Source organism: Mus caroli, chromosome 16 (assembly GCF_900094665.2).
Source record: "Mus caroli chromosome 16, CAROLI_EIJ_v1.1, whole genome shotgun sequence".
NCBI classification, from domain to species: domain Eukaryota; kingdom Metazoa; phylum Chordata; class Mammalia; order Rodentia; family Muridae; genus Mus; species Mus caroli.
The window spans coordinates 14,055,235-14,076,926 of NC_034585.1; the positions used below are offsets into that span (position 1 = coordinate 14,055,235).

The 21,692-nt window shown below is 51.4% G+C and overlaps 3 protein-coding genes across 8 annotated transcripts in view; 1 reads left to right on the forward strand and 2 right to left on the reverse strand.

The window, feature by feature from the left end:
* Positions 1-3,654, reverse strand: part of Lrrc74b (leucine rich repeat containing 74B) — a 17,462-nt gene extending 13,808 nt beyond the window's left edge. For both annotated transcript variants that reach the window (XM_021185494.1, XM_021185493.1), the window contains exons 1-4: positions 3,493-3,654; positions 2,510-2,652; positions 2,030-2,162; positions 1,022-1,228 (exon numbers count right to left, since the gene is read on the reverse strand). In XM_021185494.1, the coding sequence (XP_021041153.1) occupies positions 1,022-1,228; positions 2,030-2,162; positions 2,510-2,652; positions 3,493-3,625 (616 nt within the window). In that variant the 5' untranslated portion in view covers positions 3,626-3,654. The remainder of the gene's footprint in view (positions 1-1,021; positions 1,229-2,029; positions 2,163-2,509; positions 2,653-3,492) is intronic.
* A 648-nt stretch (positions 3,655-4,302) lies between these two features.
* On the forward strand, positions 4,303-14,324 carry P2rx6 (purinergic receptor P2X 6). The gene is made up of 12 exons (XM_021184811.1): positions 4,303-4,600; positions 5,138-5,288; positions 7,394-7,465; positions 9,831-9,906; positions 10,099-10,192; positions 10,267-10,347; positions 10,427-10,568; positions 10,655-10,764; positions 12,682-12,775; positions 12,857-12,922; positions 13,063-13,140; positions 13,253-14,324. The coding sequence occupies exons 1-12, from the start codon at positions 4,431-4,433 to the stop codon at positions 13,286-13,288; spliced, it is 1,170 nt and encodes a 389-aa protein (XP_021040470.1). The 5' UTR covers positions 4,303-4,430; the 3' UTR covers positions 13,289-14,324.
* On the reverse strand, positions 14,262-19,234 carry Slc7a4 (solute carrier family 7 member 4). 5 transcript variants are annotated; one of them, XM_021184814.2, is made up of 6 exons: positions 18,983-19,234; positions 18,428-18,550; positions 17,299-18,312; positions 16,285-16,925; positions 15,894-16,002; positions 14,262-15,790 (listed from the first exon to the last, which is right to left on the reverse strand). In XM_021184814.2, the coding sequence occupies exons 3-6, from the start codon at positions 18,278-18,280 to the stop codon at positions 15,615-15,617; spliced, it is 1,908 nt and encodes a 635-aa protein (XP_021040473.1). In that variant the 5' UTR covers positions 18,281-18,312; positions 18,428-18,550; positions 18,983-19,234; the 3' UTR covers positions 14,262-15,614. The 5 variants fall into 5 exon arrangements, with proteins under 5 accessions (XP_021040473.1, XP_029326668.1, XP_029326667.1 ...); XM_029470808.1 differs by having other exon boundaries at positions 17,299-18,315; positions 18,983-19,027; XM_029470807.1 differs by lacking the exon at positions 18,428-18,550 and having other exon boundaries at positions 17,299-18,315.
* Between the last annotated feature and the right edge of the window lie 2,458 nt (positions 19,235-21,692).

Sequence of the window (21,692 nt, forward strand, 5' to 3'; positions counted from 1 at the left end):
AATGCGGAGGATGAGATGTCCTAGCCTCCACAGGCACCCGCATACCTCTCTCTCTCTCTCTCTCTCTCTCTCTCTCTCTCTCTCTCTCTCTCTCACACACACACACACACACACATTTAGGAAAAAGAATTTGCTTCAGCTGATCCAGGGCCTGAGTGGCCCTTTTATGTCACCAGACTGTCCCCAAGTCTCTAAGCTCAACTGATCTTCCACGTAGTTGAGCTTACAGGTCTGCCTAGGTCTGATTTGTATAGCTGATTGACACATTTAGACATGAGTGACACAGGTGGGTATTTATATTCCTAGCACAGCAGTCTGGCCCGTGCAGAGGCACTGGGAGACAATGACTGGATCAAGGTTGCCTTCCCATGTCTTCCCTAGCACTTAGCCCAAGATCTCACACACACTGGACAAGTACCTTACCTCTGAGATATACTACAACCCCTTTTGCAAAAGCACTTGGGATGAAACCTCCATGCCTTCTTCCATAATCTATGGGCATATAGCCTCTGCTTCCTTTGCAAAGCATTGCCTGGTCATTCTCCCCTAGACCACCAGCCCAATCACACTGGTGTCTACCAGTCGAGGAAACAGGCCTGCATGATAAGAGTTCATCAGCTTCATGATCTTGCCATGGCTGACTCCTTTTTACCCAAGGCACAGATTTCTGCTTAAACTTCTGCCCCTTTATAGCAGGTGGATCCATTATTTTCTAGACTCATAGTTGCTTCTTTATGAAGGTCACTCCTGAGAATGGTCTTGAGAGTGTATGTTCCTTGAGGTCAGGAACTTTGTTTTGTTCATAGATAGATTCCTCACAGCAGAGGGCAGTGAGCTATGCCTGGAACTCATTGAATTCCGTGGCTGGAGTGGAAGGACAGCCAGAGGAGGAGGTATCATGAGCAGAAACCAGCACATTGATATTCTCAGGCAGAAGCTGGGTGCCGTCCTGCCCATTCCCCTTCCCTGCCACCAGGGGGCGATAAGTACCCATGACCCATGACTGCCCAGACTTTGTTACCTGCCAGGTCATTGAGCTGATTATAGCTGAGGTCTAGAGATTTCAGGCCCCTGTGATGCAGCAGAAGAGCAGCGAGGTGCTGGGCTGCCTGTTCCTCCAGCCTGTTCCCTTGCAGCTGCATCTTCTCAACAGTTGGGTTTAAGGCAAGGGCAGTGCAGATCGCCTGGAGCCCTGCAGCTCCAATCTGATTCTCTGACAGGTCCACATCTGAGGGCAGCAATACTGCCTGGTCAGAGGGACCTGCAGCCAGGCGCCACACACTCTGCCTGGTCAGAGGGACCCCCAGCCAGTCACCACCCTCTTTCACTTCTCTGTATCTCACAAATACTCCGGGCCTGAGGGAAGGAAGGGGCTTTGCAATCTGATTTATCTGGGGGCAGCATGGTGACAGCCTTGCCACTGTTGGCTGGGTTACCTTGGGTCTATGGTCTCCCCACCCCATGATTGTCTGTGAAGAATGCTGTGGTAGCATGTCAGCTACTCTGTGATGGTTGATGTAACAGCATAACCCCACTGTCCTATTGCTAGGGACTGGCGGTGTAAGCTTAGATGTCCACTTCTGTCGTTTCCTTTTAAGTTTGCCACAGCCCAGAGAGCAAAGTAGTGCTGCGGTGGCCACTTTACAAGCTGAAAACAGGCTCAGTGATTGCCTGCCTGGGTCAGCTTGTGCTTCATCGGCAGAGCTGGAAGCAGCCTCCCCCAGCCCCCACCTTGCCCTTCCAGTTCTCCCTCCCTCAGTGCCTGCTTCTCTGTGCTCTCCTGCCCTGCACTCAGGCACTGGGAGTCTACTGCGTGGGGGGAGGCTGCTCACCAGGGAGAGGCCAGTGAGAGCAATGGAGAGGGTCAGACAAAGAGCAGCTCAGCATGGGTTAACCCGCAGACCTAGCCCACACTTCCCTCCTCATCTCCTAGCAACATCTCAAGATCGAAGGCCTGGGGAGGGAGCCACTTCCCTGGGAAAGAGGGGCCCCAAGCTTGCCTGCTTCTCAGAAGTCCTGCACTACCTACCAGAGATAATGTTGTTCTTACGCAGGACATCAGCCAGAGCATCTGCTCCAGCACCACAGAGCCCATTGTCCCGAAGATCCAGACGCTTGATGTAGGGATTAGAGGTCAATACAGAAGCCAACGCCCGGACCCCCTGGAACAGAGCAGAGAGGTACAAGGGGTGAGAAACATAGTGGCCTAGGGGGCCTGGTCCTTCCCTGGATTGAGATACAGATGGTCATAATTTCAGTTTAAATCCCCAGAGCTCCCGCCTCCTCCAGAGAACATCAGCTTCTACCTCTAGGTACCACCCAATCTCATTTCCTGGAGTCCTTCCTACAATTCCACCCTCATCTCTGTCACACAGCCTCCACCCATGGGCTATGGGGACTTGCGTGGCACAGACAGCTATGAGTGTCTGAGATAGAATCAAGGACAAGATGGCCACTACCTCCTACATCCCCCCTGCCAAGTGTGGTTCTAGTGTCCCCCAACAGATACCTGGGGCCCCAGGCCACGGTGCCGAAGGTTCAATTCAGAGGCACTCTCTTGGCGCAGAAGACAAGAAACTGGCACAACACTATTGGCCCGGCAAGACTCCAGATAGAGGGTAGCCATGACCCGTTCTCCAAACCCATGGGTGCCTAGCAGTAGATGGGAGACAAAGAAGGAACTAATTATTAGCATAGCCTAGACCCTTTCCTGTCCCTGCCATTTCTTCTTGTTCTGCTGGCTGCTGTGCCCATATTCCAGATGAGGACCTCCACACTTCAAATTAATTATTTTCTCAAAGCCACCAAACTAGTCAGAACCAAAGGGAGCATTTGCCTAATGCTGAAATGTTTGCTGTCCTTGCCCCACTGCGTCCAGGTATCATAGATCACCTTCCCAAACAGACATACACACACACACACACACACACACACACACACACACACACACACACACACACACACACACACACACACACACACACACACACACACACAGACACACACCATCTCCACCACCACCACCACCACCACCAAAGTTGGCCTCCAGCTTGCTGGTTAAGTTCAGCCTTGAGCTCAATGGTTCAACCATGCTAGGCAAGCACTCTCTACACTGAGCTACATTCTCAGTCCACAGGTCATAAGGTCTATATAAACACCCTAGGAGCAGAGGGCTGGAAACAATCCTAAATTCAATATATCCATTAGCTAGGTTTTTCCTATAGGTTGGAACACCCAGCCCCGAACTCTTCCAGTTTGAGACACAACTGCCTGTCAGGGTGTTTCATTTGCAGGTTTTCCAGAAGACGGTTCTAAATGTTAGGCCTCCTCATTCCTCCAGGAGGGCAAGGACTTGAGGAGTATCAGCCGCTGATACTGGGAAATGCGCCCCAACAGAGGGTGCTGGTCTGTTCTAGCCGCCCTCCCACCACTTTTGCAGGAATATCCTCAAGTGAGGATTCCAACCGGGATCCCACGCGGACGATGAGGCACCTTCTGCTTCCAGAGCAGAGTGTGAATCTGCAGTCCAGGACCTTTTGGCCTCCAGGGTCTCTGCCTGAGGCCCAGTGGCCGCAGCTTCTCCCTCTTGATCTTCATTCTTCTGAACCTCGCCAGGACCGTTCATGTTTACTCTCACTACCCAGTCAGGGACGCAGACTCAGAGCACACAGCTCAACGCCTGGAACTCTTCCCAGGGATGTGGGCGGTCCCTCTGGCCTCCTTGACCAATCGATCTGATCTACGGACAACAGGTGGTCTCTGGCCATTAACGGTGCCCGCCCTCCCACCCTGCGGTCGTCCTGGGAACTGGGTCTTGTTTGCAGAAGAAAACACAACCTTGGCACGCTCTTTCCCAGGGCTGACTACCGCACGTACCGCTGCCATACACCGGGGTAGTCACTCCTTCATGTTCTTTTCACAAACATTTCCAGTCTGACCCCAGAACTAGTGTTTTAGTTACTGCGCTTGGAGCAGACAGCGGCTCTACAGATCTGTAGCCTAGCAATAGTTTTTCTCTGGGGCCACAGCTATGCGGTCACTGCCTGAGGGTCTCAGCTTTCTCTCAAGATCTAGACGTTGCTATGCTGCTGCGCCAGCAGGGGTATCTCAAACCCAATTTGTACTCTTTGGAATGTGCAAGTTTGAGTTCAGAGCCCCTTCTCTGGGCTTCTGTTACCCCTTGTTGACTGCCCACCATATAAGAAAGCAAAGTGGATGGGTAGGGACAGGTCTATGCCTCTCTCTATGCATAGGGTCCAACCCAGGGACTCTGGACAAAAGGGGGCGGGGCTACACCAGCTAGGGTTTGGGACTGAGGCAGGAGCCAGCTCCTGCTGAATTTGAGATGTCCCTTTAACAACACTGGCCTGAATCCCATGCATGGCTTCTTGGCCTCCAGTTCAGCTGCGGCTGAAGTTGCCTGCTGACTCATGCAGTTGCAGCCAGCAGGAACTGGGAACATGGCTTCTGCAGCCGCAGCAGCACTCGTGAGCTGGGGGTTTCTGGATTACAAGACGGAGAAATATGTGCTAACCAGGAACTGTCGGGTGGGTGTCTCCCAGAGGCTGCTGCAGCTGGCAGTGGTAGCCTACGTGATAGGGTAAGAACTGCTCCTGGCCAGACTGCAGAGCCTGCTGTGGGGGTCTTGCTTGCCGAGGGATAAAAATTGGCTTTTTAGAACCCCAGCTGGTGGGAAAGTGGGAATGGGGGTGAGAGGTAGTCAGAAGGGATTTTAGTCCATTCAGAGAACAGCGGAAGATCCATTCGCCCACGAAAGGGACTTTGTCTCCAGTTTCATCTTGGTCTCTGTTAGCGTCTGCAGTTCTCCTGCCCTAAGGTACCCTGATGCAGCAGGAGGCAGTAATTCTCTGAGCAGCACAGCACTAAGCCTCTCAGAGAGACCACCAGCTGGATATCTGAAAAGTCTTTGAGAAGGGAGCTGGGTTTGCTGAGTGTGTGAAGGCACTGGCTGTGAAAAGTGACCATCATCCATTTGAGAGCTCCACCTGCTCAGGGGTATAGAGCAAGAGGCGCAGCTAGACAGAAGGTGGAGGCCTCCATGCTGGTCTGGGAGCCTAGTGTGTGAGCACTGCTACTCCTTATCTGGACATTACACTATCCATCATCCTTTCCCTAGGTGGGCCCTCTTGGCCAAAAAAGGCTACCAGGAACGGGACTTGGCCCCCCAGACTTCTGTCATCACCAAACTCAAGGGGGTTTCTGTAACCCAGGTTAAGGAGCTGGAGAACCGGCTGTGGGACGTGGCTGACTTTGTGAAGCCATCACAGGTAGGTCCCCAGTGCTGCTGCAGGAGGCTAGAATTCTTCAGCCACCACTACCAACCGCACAGCTGCCGTGCATGAGAGACATAGGATGCAGGAGGAAGGGTTCTGAGTCAGTGTGAGAAAACAGCTTTCAGAGATGTGTAGCTTCCCAAGTCAAGAAGCCAGTGCCTGCGGAACTTCCTTTAAAGGAAGATTAACGATGCAGCTAAGTGGCAGAGAGCTTGCCTGGCATGCATAGCTTCCGAGTTTCAATGCTAGAACCACCAACCAAACAAGCAAAAACAAAAATACCACCCACCCCACCTACCCAGCACCCACACAGAGATATATGTGATTCGGTTCATGATTTATGCTTGGAAGTGAAAGGTAGGGGACGGGAACCCAGGGCTTGATCTTGCTGAAGTTAAGAAGTTCCCTTGCTATCATTTAGGGATCTTGGGTCAAGTTCATTTTTTTTCCATTGATGAAAGAATTAAAAGGCAGAGGCTGGAGAGATGGCTCAGTTGTTGAGAACACCGGCTGCTCTTGCAGAAAATACAGGTTCTGTTCCTAGAACCCACATGGTAGCTCGTAGCTTTCTGTCATTTCAGTTCCAGGGGATTCTATGCTGTCTTCTGGCCTCTGAGGGCTTCAGGCACACACACACACACACACACACACACACACACACACACACACATTAAATAAAATAAAATAAATCGGCTGGATGCTCAGCACATGCCTGTAATCCCAGCACTCAAGAGGCAGATGCAGGTAGAGCTCTGAGTTTCAAGGCCAGCCTGGGTCTACACAGCAAGTTCCAGGATAGTCAAGGCTACACAGAGAAAGCCTGTCTCGAAATAAAACAAAGAAAAAAAAAACCAAAAAAAAAAAAAAACCCTGCTCAAAAATAGAATGAAGAGGCAAGAAATAAGTCACAGTCAGAGCAAATACATGTCTCATTAAAAGTGAGAGTGCACACATCCCACACACAAAAGAGACAGGCTTCCCACCAGAGGGAAGGGAATTTAGAAACCAAAATCCATTCTCCCATGGAGGGCTGCTGGTTTTAAATATCTGTGGTGGGATAGGATGGGTGCCTCTGTCCTGAATTTTGGATTATCAGCTTAAAAGAAGAAGCTGATAAGTCCAGAGGTTCATGCAAGCTGAGACATGCCCAGGACCAGCCTTGAATATAACTGGACTAGTCTAGACCACTCATCCAGAGGGGGATCCTTCTGGCAGGAAAAAAAAAAGTTCACCAAGCCTTTGTCTTGGAAGGAAGTGGTGAGGAAGAGGCTGGGAGTTGATGGACCTGTGATATATGCACCACCCTTCCCCCATCCTTGCCTGTCACAGTACAATCTGATTCCTTTCATGTCACTCACATGCCCCTCTTTGTCTTTCTTAGGGAACATCTTCTCTTCTCCCTCCACCTAGACCCAGTTACCAGCTGTTACGTGACATTTCCTGAGGAGACATAAACAAATGTCTGTATACCTCAGATAGGGCACCAACAATGAACCAATTTCATTCCAAATTAGTTCTGTGAACCAGTGACTAATTGTGGTTCCCTGTAGGCATAAGTGAGGGGTACTTACAGGAGCACCAGTGACTCAGGCAGCTATCATCTGTTGGCTCCAGGTGGCAGTAGCTTTCTATGGGAGCATGCTTGCTCTCTCTCTGTCTGTCTCTGTCTGTCTGTCTGTCTGTCTCTCTCTCTCTCTCTCACACACACACACACACACACACACACACACATCAGCAGGCTCCCTCTGTCCCCACTTTGGGTGAGTGCATGAGAATTTGAAATGACACTTGTATGGAAGATACGGATAGAGGCATGACACTCTCTGAGCTCAGGGGAGGCCATAAACCTAGTCAGCTTCACCTGCTTCACTGGACTGGACGCCATTTTCTGCAGGACAAAGTTGGCAACTAGATGGGACCAAAAACTATTCCCACAAAATCCAGGCTACCCAGGCTGGGCTCTACCTCAGAGGGTGCTGGCCTAGCCTGTCTGAGATCCGGAGTTCCATTCCCAGCACTGAGAGCAACAAAAAGCAAACAAACCAGGCTGTCAGCTTCTATCTTCTCAGTTGAGACCAACCTTCAGCCTTGCCTTCTAGGGAGAGAACGTGTTCTTCCTGGTAACCAACTTCCTCGTGACACCAGCTCAAGTCCAGGGCAGATGCCCAGAGGTAAGCTTGTCCAGAGCCTCTAACACACACACACCCCTATTTCTCTCATCAGCCCTGTCTCCTTTCTCCTTCACTCATGGCTCAAAGCTCAGTCCCAGCTTGGTATGTCTATCCCAGGCAAAGAGCTACACTTTTCTAGAAGTCATTTCACCGAGTCTTTACATCTGCTGTTCACCAGGAATACTTTAATTCCCATTAAACAGGTGATTAGGGCTCCATATGTCCAATCACTTTTCCAAGGGTACCCCAAGTATGGGTTACCGGCACAGTATCTGAGGACACCCCTTGGGGTCTCCAACCTTCACAACACCAGACCTTGATGTGGGACAGTTTCATTGAGATGTCCAGTGTCTTTTCCATGCTGGTCCTGCCTCTGGGTTATAGCCAGGCACACACTCACCTGAGCATTAATGGCAAAAGGCAGGCTAGAAGATCACCTCTCCTCTTTGCCAGCTTTTATTAGTATATGCAGAGTCCGATGTCATCTGGGGGACTGGCTAGCACACTCTGCTTTGCCTTCCGGTAATATATGATGTCTGGGTGCTTTTCAGCCCAACTGTGTTCCTGTTTCAGCCTTCTCCCCGATTCTTAGATTCTGACACAGCCATGGGGGCATCCACACACCCACTCCCAATCTCACCTTTTCCCCTTGTTTGGGAATATTCCAGAAAATCCTTCAAAGAGCATATTAGCTCTCACCAACCAAGGCTTCTGTGTGAACAGTTAGGATCCATCCCATATATATGCACCACATTCAAGGCCAACTTCTGCTCAGCAGGACTCCAGGCTCTGGTATTTGGTCACATTACAGTTCCAGGGGCTGTCACATGTCCATGGTTGACACCTATCCACAAAGGAGGTGACATATGTGTACAAAGGATGATTCTCCCTCAGGGGACCTAGGGAGAATCACACCTCTAGACGCTAAGAAGACATCGATTTCAGATTCAGCATGTAGACAGCTCCAAAATGTCATCAAACCTATGTGTCAACTTCTTAAAAAGCACATGGTCCTTCCTCTTTCCCTGTCGGAGGCTCTTGATTCTTCTTGTGAACTTCTAGTAACTGGGCAGTTGCTCACCAGACCTGATGAGTTGGGTGAGGGACTGGGTCCCTCCAAGCACGTGCTCAATGATCTCGAGTGTCATATCCCTCTGCAAAGCTTTCTTGACACTCCCCCTCCCCTGCACGACATCTAGGATAGGCCCTGTGTTGGGCTGGCAGAGAGCTCCAACCCCCTGTACTTCAAGTTGCAGTTACTGTCCAGCCAAGGCAGCAGGTTCCATGATGCTCACACAAGGCAGAGGCCACAGTGCGGAGACTCAGGGAAGTGCATGGGCTAAATCTTAAAGGAGCTGGTGATGTAGATCAGTGTGGCTGCAGCAGGATGCCAAGGCAGAAGGAGCCTCATGGGCAGAGGCCATGTTTAAGGGGATGAAGTGTCTCAGGATACATTCCTGCTGCTCAGTGTGGCTAGAGCATAGATCTGGGTTAGGTTACAGAAAGGACAGCCCAAGATATCATGGGCCCTCTGAGTTCTGCTAAGAATCTGGACTTAATGTATGAGCAGAATGAGTGTGTGGAAGAGACTCTCAGCCTCTCATCTTTCAGGCTGCTGGGTAGAGGCGCCCACCTCTCATCTCAGAGTCAGAAGGATTTGGAGACATAGACACAGGTTGGGACAGCAAAACAGAGAAGGTAGCTGTCCTCTGACCTTGGATCCTAGGCCATCCTTCACAAAAGTCCTAAGTCTCCTGGCTTTTCAATCCCTCAGCCATTCTTGCTTCCATGGTATTGTGGTCCTCCTGGAGTTCCCTATAAACTGAACCCCCATAAGGGTCCTGAAACTCAAGGCTGCTTCCTCTCTTAGGTCAGGGACCCCCAGGAAGCTCACCCACATTTTCCTTGATGTGCTCCCCCCATGACTCTTTGACATTATGTAGACATAATGTCCATCCATGTATGGCAAAAAAGATTGGCCCAGGGGGGAGGGGGCTTTCCACCCTGTATAGGTCCCTCTTGGATAGCTACACCTACCACATACTGAGTGTCACCAGTTTGTCCTTCTGTAGTTCTTTAGCACCCCACCCCCACTCTGTTATCCCAGCTACACTGGACAGAAGAGCTGAGTCTCAGGAACAGAGCTGAACAGAGAGCTCTGGGCACACAGCCCTGTACCAGCATCTCACCATGTTGCTGATGGCTCTTCCCTCCTAGGTTGTAGTTTTCACCTTCCCTGTGCTTCCAGACCCAGGCTGCCTGGGACGAAGCTGGAGTTCTTGTCTTTGCAGTCTGTGATGCTGAGTCACAAACTGGAGGCATCCTCTGTGCTATTGATGACTAGGGTCTCTCTTACCTACCTCAGCATCCTTCCGTTCCTCTGGCTAACTGCTGGGCTGATGAAGACTGCCCCGAAGGAGAGACGGGGACATACAGCCATGGTAACTGTGGCCTTGGACCTCTCGTGTCTCTGCTAGAATAAGGGAAGGGGAGGGAATACTTGGGGGTCCCTGAATGCAGGCCCCGCTGAGCTTGTCTGTGCAGCATCCCATTCTGCCAACAAGCCCATACTCCACAGCCTCCTCAGGATCCATGGAGATGAGAGGACTTGGAGCTCATTTTGTATTTTCAAGGCATAAAAACTGGTCAGTGTGTGGTATTCAACGGAACCCATAGGACCTGTGAGATCTGGAGCTGGTGCCCAGTGGAGAGTGGTGCTGTGCCCAGGTAAGCTTCCCTCTCTCTCCCAGGGCAGGGTCCCAGAATAAGCAAAATGATGCCAGCATACCGTCTATCTTCAGGAAGCCCCTGCTAGCTCAGGCCAAGAACTTCACACTCTTCATCAAAAATACTGTAACCTTCAGCAAGTTCAACTTCTCCAGGTAGCTTGGGCAGGTCTTGGCTGAGCCCATATCCTTCATGCTTCTTGAGTCATCTGATTGCTATCAATGTCCTTTCTAGAACCAATGCCTTATTAACCTGGGACAGCACATATTTCAAGCATTGTCTCTATGATCCACTCTCCAGTCCGTACTGCCCAGTGTTCCGCATCGGGGACCTTGTGGCCATGGCTGGAGGGGACTTTGAGGACCTGGCCTTGCTGGTAAGTTATTTGGGGCAGAGTCCTGTGTAGCTCAGGGGCAGGTTCCCAGGACCATACACCAGTGGAACAGGCTGTGTTGTGTGCAGGGTGGTGCTGTGGGCATCAGCATTCACTGGGATTGCAACCTGGACACGAAAGGCTCTGACTGCTGTCCCCAGTACTCCTTCCAGCTGCAGCAGAAGGGGTACAACTTCAGGTATGGCCCTAACTGCTCGAATGCTGGCTGCTGTTCCTGGTTCAGGGCCTCCTCCACCTAGATCTGTAGGAACATACCCAGCTTGGACTCAGGGTCTCTGCTGTGTGTACAAGGATTCTGGGTGTTCCCGGTCCCCGGGCTCCACCTTGCTTCCCTCACTTGCCTGCTACCCACCTGCAGATCTTCTCATGGCCTCTCCCAGGTGACCCTGTGTCCCTAGAGCAAGGACACTTTTCATTTTTAAAAAAGTTTTATTTATCTATTATTTATATGAGTACACTGTAGCTGTCTTCAGACACACCAGAAGAGGGCATCGTATTCCATTACAGATGGTTGTAAGCCACCATGTGGTTGCTGGAAATTGAACTCAGGACCTCTGTAAGAGCAGTCACTGCTCTTAACCATTGAGCCAACTCTCCAGCCTGACCCTTTACATTTTTAATTTCCCTGTAGGACTTTATCTTAAAAATTTCCCCAAAAATTCTGTGGGAAAATTCAGACTAGTAAAACAAATATTCATGTACTTCTGACCTGGTTTCTTCCTTGCTGTGAAGGGGCATAATGACCATGGCAGCTCTTAAAAGGAAACATTTCATAGGGGCTGGCTTCAGTTTCAGAGATTTAGCCTATTATTATCATGGAAGGAAGCATGGTGGAGTGCAGGCAAGATATGGTACTGGAGGAGCCTAAAGTTCTACATCTCTGTGTTCCACACTGGGCATAGCTTGAACATAGGAGACCTCAAAGTCCCACCTCCACAGTGACACACTTCATCCAACAAAGCTACACCCACTCCAGCAAGGCCATACCTCTTAATAAATAGTGCCAGTCCTTATGGGCCAAGCATTCACACACATGAGTCTATGGGGCCTTTCCTAGTCAAACCACCGTACCTGGTTTGCTAGTGTTGCCTTTTCTTTCCTTGGCAGCACTAGGGATTGGACCTGTGACCTCAGAACTATTTGAGAGTAAATATTAGATAGTGTGTGCTCACCCTTCCCAATACTGTCACGGAATGCTTCCACTACCGTCCCATTGTCACAGACAACTCTGGACTTGGATAGGCGGTCATGGTACAGGCTTGTGATCCCTAATCCCAGTCCTCAGGAGGCAGAGAAGGATTAGGAGCTCAGAGTCATCCTTTGCTTTGTAGCCAGTCTGAGGCAACCTGGTGAAGGAGAGGAGGAGGAGGGAGGGAGGGAGGGAGGGAGGGAGGGGACGACAGAGGCGGGAGGAGAAAGAAGGAAGTAGGGAAAGGCTATTGGTAGATTAAGTTAACATTTTATATTTCCCCCACTGTGTTATTAGTGTTCCTGAATATTTTATTTTCTGATCCCAGAAGCACCCAGAAATCTTAAATTACAAATATTGTCCTATCTTTTAGTTTCCCAAGAGAATCTTGGGCTCCTCCTGCCATGTAATATCATTTTATTACACGTAGTAGCTGGTGTGCACAGGTGGCCATAGGTTTAATGGCAGTGACTCATTGTGCTTGGCTCCCCACCTTGTACAACCTTCTGCAGAAGGCTTCTTGGCCTTCGGGCCCTTGCTGGCACCTCTCTGTTGGGATGCCTCTTCTGAAGCCTGCCACAGCACCCGCATCAGCACCCGCATTGCTTTCTTCCCTGGTTCTGTGCTACAGGACTTCCTTGCCTCAGAGTTCCTCCAGCCCTCACGGCTATTCTGCCTTCCTTCTCTCAGACCTGTGCTGCCGAGATCTAGATCGGCATGCTTCCTGCCTCTCTGACTCTCAGAAGCAGGGCTCTCCCTTCAGTCAGGCCCTGCTCAGGTTCTGATTTGCTTCCGCTATCCTGAAAACCTATGTGGAGCCTTAGGACTCAAGACCAGGTAGAGTCCATGGATAAGCTAGCCTGGAACACAGTATGCAAGCACTGGAGTCTTCTCTGCTATCCCCAGGACAGCCAATCACTGGTGGGCAGCCTCAGGTGTGGAGACCCGGAGCCTGCTCAAGCTCTATGGAATCCGTTTTGACATTCTTGTCACTGGGCAGGTAAAGTTCAGACCAGGGGAAGGATCAGTGGAGGGTGGGGAGGACAGCCACAGTCCGAGAGCTTCATCCCAGGTCTCTCAGGCAGGGAAGTTTGCGCTCATCCCTACGGCCATCACAGTGGGCACAGGAGCGGCTTGGCTGGGCATGGTGAGTTTAGTCACCTAAGGTTCTCTTGGGCTGCAGTAACCACCAGCCAGGGCCTGCTGGCACCTGCTGGATCTACATATTGTTTCCGGAGGGTGGGCAAGTTGAGAACTCAGGAACATGGTAGGTCCTGCCTCTTCCAGGTCACCTTCCTCTGTGACCTGCTGCTACTGTACGTGGATAGAGAGGCCGGTTTCTACTGGAGAACCAAATATGAAGAGGTGAGTTGTGGGCCTGCTTGTGTCCCAGAGCTGAGGTCACTCTGCCTAAACACTGGGTTCTGCCTCACTCAGGGGAGATGTTAGCTTGATTCCTAATCTGTTGCTTTTGTAGGCAAGAGCCCCAAAGACGACTACCAACAGTGCATAGACAGAGCCAGCCTTCTCACCCGCTAACCCTGTTACCCAAGTGTCCTAGGAGTGGTTTGCACCTGCCCCATGTCTCCTGCTGATGGGATCCAGGCATCCACACACCCGTGGCCTGTCTGGATGGCTGTCACCCACTGGCCTATTCATTCCTGAGGCTTACACCCTCTCCCTGCTGGTTAAAGTCTAGGGCTTGGGAATGAAGAGGGTTCTGGCTTGGGAAGACGGAGGACAAAGCTTCAGCGGGACTAGAGGTGGGTTGGGATAATTCCGACAGACTCCGAATGCAGAATCTCTCCTGGGTTCGGTCAGAGGGGTGGGGTGGGGGGCGATGTGGCTGAATGAGTGGTGGCTGGCATCCTTGGAACTTTCTATATGTCTGCTGGGGGACTCTGCCATCCAGTTCATGTCCTCCATCCCTGCCCTGGCCCTGGTTACCAGGTTTCTCAGGAGCCTAAGGTGTGAGAAATTGCATGTCTAGGATTTACTGCCATCTAGTCAGTCCTGGAAACCTCAGCCTACTCTGAAGCACGTGCCTGCCAGAACCTTAACTCTGGCCCCAGCCAGAGCGCCATAGTTTTGAGGTATAATCTCGATGAAGCGCACTAAGGTTCCTTAGGGCTGGCTGGTTCTGGATCTATAACCATGTGAGGCCGTGATCCTTCCCTCAGTGAGACTTTCCCTGCGCACCAGAGCCCATAGAAAGGATGGCAAGGACAGGCTGCAGAGACGAACCTGGTCCAAGTGTAGGGCATAGTTTAGGAAGTACAGAGGCAGTTTTGTTGTGCATGTGTGGTCACCGAGAGAGAACCAAGGCTGAGGTGAAAACAGCAGCAACAGCTGGGATCTCCAGGTTTCCACAGCCTCCAAAAAAACCTTTGGAGTTCCTGGTGCCACTCAGCTCTCAGGACTGTGCCCTGCAAAGGACTATGATGGGAAGGCGCGGCTCCTGGAGGTGGTTCACGTGGACACAGTAGTCCTGGGGGGAGGGGGACCCAAAGACCCCTGATATCACTGCTGAAGTAAAGCTTGCCAAAGCCGGAAGTAGTCGTAGTCCTGTGTAGTCCTTAAAGGGAGGAACAAGAAAAGGGAGATGGCCCAGCCATGGGGACCCCAGCAGGAGGCTCAGAGTAGACCTAGGGTTTTCTCCTTCTCTGAACTCTAGCCGTAGGCTGGAAGTAGTGGATGCAGGTCCAAGTACCTGTGCATACCCAAGTGTATCACTCATGCACTAATCCAAGCCCACCTCCCAGGGACACTGTTGCCCTGGAGATGACTAGGTAGCAGAGAACCCAAGGGATCCATCTGAAAACATTTCCCAGGTATACAGAGACAATAAGAGAATGAGCTGTGGCCAGGAGCCTGAATCTGGAAACATCAGTCAATTCAGTCTGTACATAGTGTGTACTGCAAGGGTGGCTGCCCCGAGCGTGCAGGAATGTGCTAGGGAGAGTGTCTTGGGGGCATTGCTTGTTCAGTGCATTTCAGTGGCCCTAAGCAGACCTTGAGCACATGTTTCCTGGAAGCCCAGGAAAATCAAAAGATCCTGACATCCAATGCCTTTTTGAGTTACCCATTTTAAATCCAGATTGTGATAGATATTCCCTGCTAGAGAACATGTCAGGGATCTTGGGGGGGGGGTGGTATATGTCAGTAGTGGAATGCTTGTCTAACAATCTCAAGGACCTGGCTCCCACCTCAAGTACCACCTGTGCATGTGTGCGCGTGCACACACACACACACACACACACACACACACGTACTCACACACTCACATATGAACATACATGTGTGCACACCCGCATGCACATGCACACGCTGCTGAGAACATGTCAGAAATCTGTTCCTGTCTTGTCATATACTCCTCTTCACATCATGCATGGAACTTTCCTCCTCAGAAAGACTTTGACAAGCCTTCAGTGTCTCTGCTGTGGACTAGGAACAACTGCTTGGTTCTCCAGGCAGGTGAGAACTCAGCGCTATGAAGAATACCACAGTGTACATGACAGCTGGTCACAACACTACCTGATTAGTTATTATTCTGGGTCTCAGGGGCTGAGGCCACTTCCCTGCCCACTCTGCCCCACCTGCCCAGGTATCCAGAGTTAATCATAAACAGGAAGACAGTGAGCAACAAGTCCACACCAGCACTAGCCTCAGCCTAGTCCATGATAGCCAAAGACTCCGTTCCTGTGTTGAGGCTCTGAGAACACTCCCAGCCCAGTCTGGGCAGGCTTCAAACCCAAGCTTCCTTAAGTAGGCAGCTGCCAATTCGTCTGGCCTCTGGATGCTGGGGATGGAGACCTCCATGAGCAAGCCTCCGTGGCCAGCTACTCAGCACAACCTGACTCCTGGACTGGTGATTGACTAGAGGGCTGCACAGCTTGCACAGTTTCCTCCAGGCTGCCACTGGGGAATACCACGTAGTGTGCTGTAGTCAGCTCCAATGGCTCCCTCTGGTTCTCCTTGCTGTGCCAGATGCCATAGCCAAAATACACGACAAGTCCTGCAGGAATGGGTGAGAGTGTGAGGGCCAGGTTCCAACCCCACCTGACCTCTTTGATCTTCCCATTGTAATACACTTGGGTCCAAGCCCAGGCCCCACTCACCGACCAGCAGCCAGAAGATAAAGCGTAGCCAGGTCAGGTAGCTCAGCTTCAGCATGAGGCAAGTGTTGAGAAGGATGCTCAGGGCTGGAGTCAGGGGCACCAAAGGGATCTGGGGGTACAAGGGTGAGTCTAAGCGTGGCTATAGGATATATACGCCAGCCCGGAGCCTGACTGTGGAAATTCCACAGAACCCTTCCTCACCTCTGGAGAGTTGGAGCCATGTGTACCCACACCATGCAGAAAGCTGGAGCAAGTAAGAACGGACAAACCTATCTCCCTAGCCCCATGAGCCCTGTGCATTCTCAGGTAGCCTAAGAGGGCTAGGCACAGGGAACAGGGAGGACTGAGAAGGAACGGGATCAATGAGGCATGGGGGAGGGGGGAGGTGTACCTGGAAAGTGTCTTGCTTCTTTTGCTGCTGATGAGCCCCCAGGACCAGGAGGCTGGACAGAAAGACAGCACCACTGATGACCAGCAGCAAGACATAGCCCCACTGTGGGAGGTGTAGGTCTGAGTTCCCGAAGACCAGCACACACGCCAGAGAGATAGCCGAGGCTACCAAGATGCCAAGCGCCCAGGCTACAGCGGTTCCAGGGCTGCATCCATCCAGGAAGCCCAGGAAGGGCTTCAGGGCTGGCCTCAGCTGCCCAGGCTCAGACATTGAGGTCTGCTCAGCACCCACTAGCTGTATATGGTCTGAAAAGGAGTCATATTTCTTAGCTGTGGGGCCAGGGCTGGCTAGGCAAGGGGAGCTGGGTGGAGAAGCTTTTTGGAAACGCAGCACAATGATGCTGGTGGCTACAAAGGTATAGGCCAGCAGGGTGCCGATGGATAGGAACTGGACCAGTGCCTCAAGGTCCAGCAGCAGTGCCAGGAGGGCCATGAGGACCCCAAACACCAGGATTCCTACCACAGGCACCTGTGTCCGGGGGTGTACACGGGCAAACACCTGGAAGAAGAGCCCATCGGCAGCCATGGCGTAGACAATGCGTGGCAGGGAGAAGAGGTTGCTGAGCAGGACGGTGTTCATGGCTGCAGCAGAGCACAGGGAGCAGTCAGCACAGCAGATAAGCTCAGAGCGGGCCACTGCTAGGCTCACAGATAGAATGTGTAATGAGGGTGTCAGCTTCTCACCTCCCACCCAGGACTGGGGCACTTCTGTTCAGGCCAATTAATGAACCTTTTGAAAGCTCAACGACTGCCTGTAAGCAGGACCTGTAGGCATGTGCCACCAGACTGATATTCTGTGTACAATTTGTGGGGAGAGGGTCTGCCAGCAAGTCTTTGTTTTCATAAACTTATTATACAAGTAGTAAAGCTGGAGCATGGATAGAAGTATTTTGAGAGGTTTGGGGCAGGGCCCTCTACCTTGTCCCCTCCCACCCTGCCCAGAAGGGTCCCTTACCACAGATAGAGCCAACTGCCACAATGAAGCCAGCCCAGCTGTAACCCCGCCTGTAGAAAGCATCCGCAAGCGCCGAGTCAGGGTCTAGGCTGTGCCAAGGTACCATGAGGGTTAACACAGTGGAGACCAGAATATAGGCACCAGCTGCCAGGCTGAGGGAGATGGCAATGGCCATGGGCACCGCCCACCGTGGGTTTTTGGCCTCCTCACTGGAGGCAGCAATAACATCAAATCCCACAAAGGCATAGAAACAGGTGGCTGTGCCAGCCAGGATGCCAGAGAAGCCGAAGGGTGCGAAACCACCTTCTTCTGCGCTCCAGTTGTGAGGGCGGGCCAGGATGAAACCCAGGACAATGATGAAGAGGATCACAATCAGACTGATGGCTGAGAACGTGTGGTTAAGCCAGGAGGAGACTCGGGCTCCGCAGGAGACAAAGGCAGAAGCCACGAGTAAAATGCCAGCGGCCAGAAAATCTGGATAGTGAGCTAGGAAGGGCACCTGCCAGACGCCCAGGTGAGACTCCGTGAAGTTGCGAATGCTGTGGTTAAAGATGGCATCCAAATAGCCACTCCAGGCACGGGCTACAGCGGCACCTCCAATGAGGTATTCTAGAAGCACATTCCAGCCTATGAGGAATGCCCATATCTCCCCCATGGACACGTACGTGAATAGGTATGCTGAGCCAGTACGGGGCACACGGGCTCCAAACTCTGCATAGCATAGGGCCGCCAGCAGGGAGGCCACAGCGGCCACCAAAAAGGACAAGAGCACAGCAGGGCCAGCCATGTCCTTGGCCACTGTGCCTGTGAGCACATAGAGCCCAGATCCCACCATGCCACCCACACCCAGTAGGGTCAAGTCCAGTGTGGACAGGCAGCGCCGCAGTGATGTCTCCATGCTAGACTCTTCCAGTGGCTTCAGACGGTTCAGTTTCTGGCAGAAGCGTGCCAAATGGGCAGTACTGGGCAGTCCCCGGGCCATGGCAGACGGAGTACTGAACCAGTTTCTGGAACCTACTGGGGACAGACAGCGGGAATAACCAACCATCCTCCATTCTTTCATAGACAGCCCACCCCAGTCCTCGCCTCCTCTCCTTAGGAGCCCAGGACAGCTGCACCATGAACCTACTTTAGAAGGCTTGGATGGGACGCGTGTCAGGGACTGTGGGCAGAGGGATAGAACGCATGGAAGTCCTTCCTGTCAGCTTTCAGGGCAGTGGAACTGGCAGGGAGAAGCAGACCTGCAGCAGACCTGCGAACCAGGTAGGTGGTTCTGTGAGTGAGTGGGAGGTTGCTTAAGAACAGGCTTGGAACAGGCTGCACCATGAGCAAGAAGAAATGGGAGGCTTCCCTGGAGCAGTGCCAGGTTGTCAGGACCCGGAACAGGAGCCGCTCCTGCAGCCGGGAACGCGGCCAAAGGGACATGGCCTCAGAGAAAAGCGATCACCCCCTCTTCTGCCAGGTTGGAGGAACAGCTCACCTGAAGCCAGGAGGCCAGGGCTGCAAGGGAGGGCCCGATTCCCGGATGTGAAAGCTGTGGTGCACCTCCCCTCGCCATAAGCTCCGCAGCCACGGCTGCTGAGGCTAGCTGCCTCCGCCATGTCCCTGTGCCCCTAGACACCCAAGCCTTCTCTTGCATTTACGTTCCCGCAGCAGCGGTCCCTCCAGACCCGCTATGACCCACCTGCTGTCGCCGTCGCTGCCACCGTGCGCACTGCGCCTGCCCCGCTAGTTTACAACGCCTGCGTGCAGGGCCCGCCCCTCGCTGCCAGGCGCCAGATAAGCCCGAGCATCACGACTCACATCCCTGGTTGGGTTCTGTACAGGGTCCCCGCACCGCGTCACGTAGCAGAATAACCCTCTAAGCGAGTAAACTTCCAAACTTCTAGTCGAGACTAGAGCTGACCAGGGTCCTAGGGCTTACTCCACATTTCATCCACCTCCCTAGGTGAGGAAGCTGCTCTACTAACCTGCTGAACCCCTTCTCTGGGTCCAGGTTGGGGGTAGAGTCAAGCCTGATACCGCCCCAGAGCAATTACTCTCCTTGATCTCCCTCCACCCCAACACAACTACAATTGGAAAACGTCCAGGTCCCCACCACGGGGCCTGCAAATGTCCAGCACAGTGAGATGAAGACAGGGGTCTGGCAGAGTGACCCTGGCACTCTAAACCTCAGTGGAGTGGCAGTAAGCACCTTGCACATTAGGCTAGAGAGGGCAGCCTTCTGGATGTGTTCTGTGAATTGGCAGAATTTACAAAGCTATTGTCTGTCTGGTAGTGTCCCATAAAAAGACAGTAGCCAGCATCAGAAGACAGCTTGCAACTCTACAGCAGGACTGCCATTTACGCCCTCAAATATCACTGACAACCTCAGAGCACCTGACAGGACCTGGACATTCTTAAGGGACTCCAACATCGGCTCTCCATTCGTGATAGCCAGCAGCACTCCGTATTTGTCGCCAGCGTTCCCACCATCAGAGTGCCTGGGTCAGCTACAGCATAAAGTCTCCAGGGTCCGCTTATGCTTAGCTCTGAGGAATCTTTTTTTTTTTTTCAGATTTATTTATTATTATATGTAAGTACACTGTAGCTGTCTTCAGATGCACCAGAAGAGGACATCAGATCTCATTACGGGTGGTTGTGAGCCACCATGTGGTTGCTGGGATTTGAACTCAGGACCTTCAGAAGAGCAGTCGGTGCTCTTAACCACTGAGCCATCTCGCCAGCCCAGGAATCTTTTTCTTTCTCTTCTTTTCAGATTGAAAACAAAGGTGGCAGCTAGGTAGGGTGACCTATGCCTGTAATTCTGGAGGATCAAAAGATTGAAGACCATGTATAAGTATGTATACGTAGTTCTCATATATGTATGTGTGGCAATACATATGTGGTGAGGTGCTGACTTGTTGACAGCAAGACAATAGCCCAGCGAAGCCAAGTCGGGCAAAACTGAGGTAGGCATGTTTCTCCCAGAACTTTATATATTTGATCTACAACACATATCTAATGTAGTTAGTATGTATATGCAATAAAATAAATATACAACTATATAATATATAACTTGACTATATATGATGATAGTGATATAAATACACCACTAAAATCTATATTTCACACACACAAATATTCAAATTTATGGATGGTTACTGGAATCTTAGAATGCAGTCTGCATGACTCGTTCAGATGAGGACAAAGTGGTTGGGTGACATTCCAGATACACAGGGACACTTGGAACACTGTGACCTCCTAATAGCCGATATCATCTGAAGGTGCTGCTGCTGTTTAGCACACTCCCCCATCTCCTCGCCCTCACTTCCTGGACTTAACCAAGCCAGTGCTCCTCATCATGAGACACTTCCACAAAAGCCTAGAAAGAAGCAAGCAGACCAAGAGACCTGGGCGTTTCTGTAGTGCTAACCTCATCTCACTGCCACCATAAGCACCAGCATACAATTGGTATTTGATGCTAACGCTGGGCGATGCAACAACGTGTTCTACGTTCTAGTTATGAGGTTGAGCAAGTGCTGGACCTCAGTGAGCAAGGCCATGACACGGAGCAGCCTTCTAAGGATGCCGTGAAGAGGAAGCACCAGGGAAGACAGAGGAAGACACATTTCCCACTGACTCTGAAAGGCCTGGAGTACCTGACACTGAAATGGACAGCACATGAGAAACTGAGCTCCCAGCCAGTGATATCCCATATTTGGGCAGATCCAGGACTCCTCAGCAAAATGCTAGCAAAGAGCCAGAGAGACCACTCAGCAGGCAGACACCTGCTGCCTACCATGACCATTTGAGTTCCACTTCCTAAGCATGATGGAAAGAGAGACCTGACTGCAGTAAGTTGTCCTCTGACCTCTACATGTGTACTGTGGCATGTGCACATGCATGCATGCACACACACTATCTAACAAGTCATATTTTTTAAGATTTTATTTGTATTAATTTATTTTAATTATGTGTTTATGTGTGGGCAAGAGACATGTGCAAGAGAATACAGTGCCCACATATGCCATAAGAGGACACCTGATCCCCTGGAGCTGGAGTTACAGGCAGTTGTAGCACCTGATGTGGGTGCTGGGAACTGAACTTGGGTCCTATACAAGAGCAACATGCACTCTTTACCACTGAGTCATCTCTCCAGACCCTAGTTTATTTATTTTTATTTTATGTACATTGATGTTTTAGCTGCAGGTATTGGCTGTTTTAGGGTACTGGATTCCCAAAAGCAGGAGTTACAGACAGCTGTGGGTTGCCGTATGAGTACTGGGAATCAAACACAGGTTTTCTGGAAGAACAGCCACTGAGAAATCTCTCTAGCCCTAAAAGCTTTTCAAAAGAAAAAATGCTAACAAATTAAACACACACACACACACACACACACACACACACACACA

Bases quoted from the DNA above. Each gene is read 5' to 3' on its own strand.
- P2rx6 (XM_021184811.1), top strand. From the start codon at position 4,431: ATGCAGTTGCAGCCAGCAGGAACTGGGAACATGGCTTCTGCAGCCGCA. The intron at 9,907-10,098 runs GTAACTGTGGCC...TGTATTTTCAAG, and splicing joins GACGGGGACATACAGCCATG to GCATAAAAACTGGTCAGTGT. The intron at 10,193-10,266 runs GTAAGCTTCCCT...GTCTATCTTCAG, and splicing joins GAGAGTGGTGCTGTGCCCAG to GAAGCCCCTGCTAGCTCAGG.
- Slc7a4 (XM_029470806.1), bottom strand. From the start codon at position 18,899: ATGGCGGAGGCAGCTAGCCTCAGCAGCCGTGGCTGCGGAGCTTATGGC. The intron at 16,926-17,298 runs GTAAGGGACCCT...GCTCTGCTGCAG, and splicing joins GGCAGTTGGCTCTATCTGTG to CCATGAACACCGTCCTGCTC. The intron at 15,791-15,893 runs GTGAGTGGGGCC...CCATTCCTGCAG, and splicing joins TATCTTCTGGCTGCTGGTCG to GACTTGTCGTGTATTTTGGC.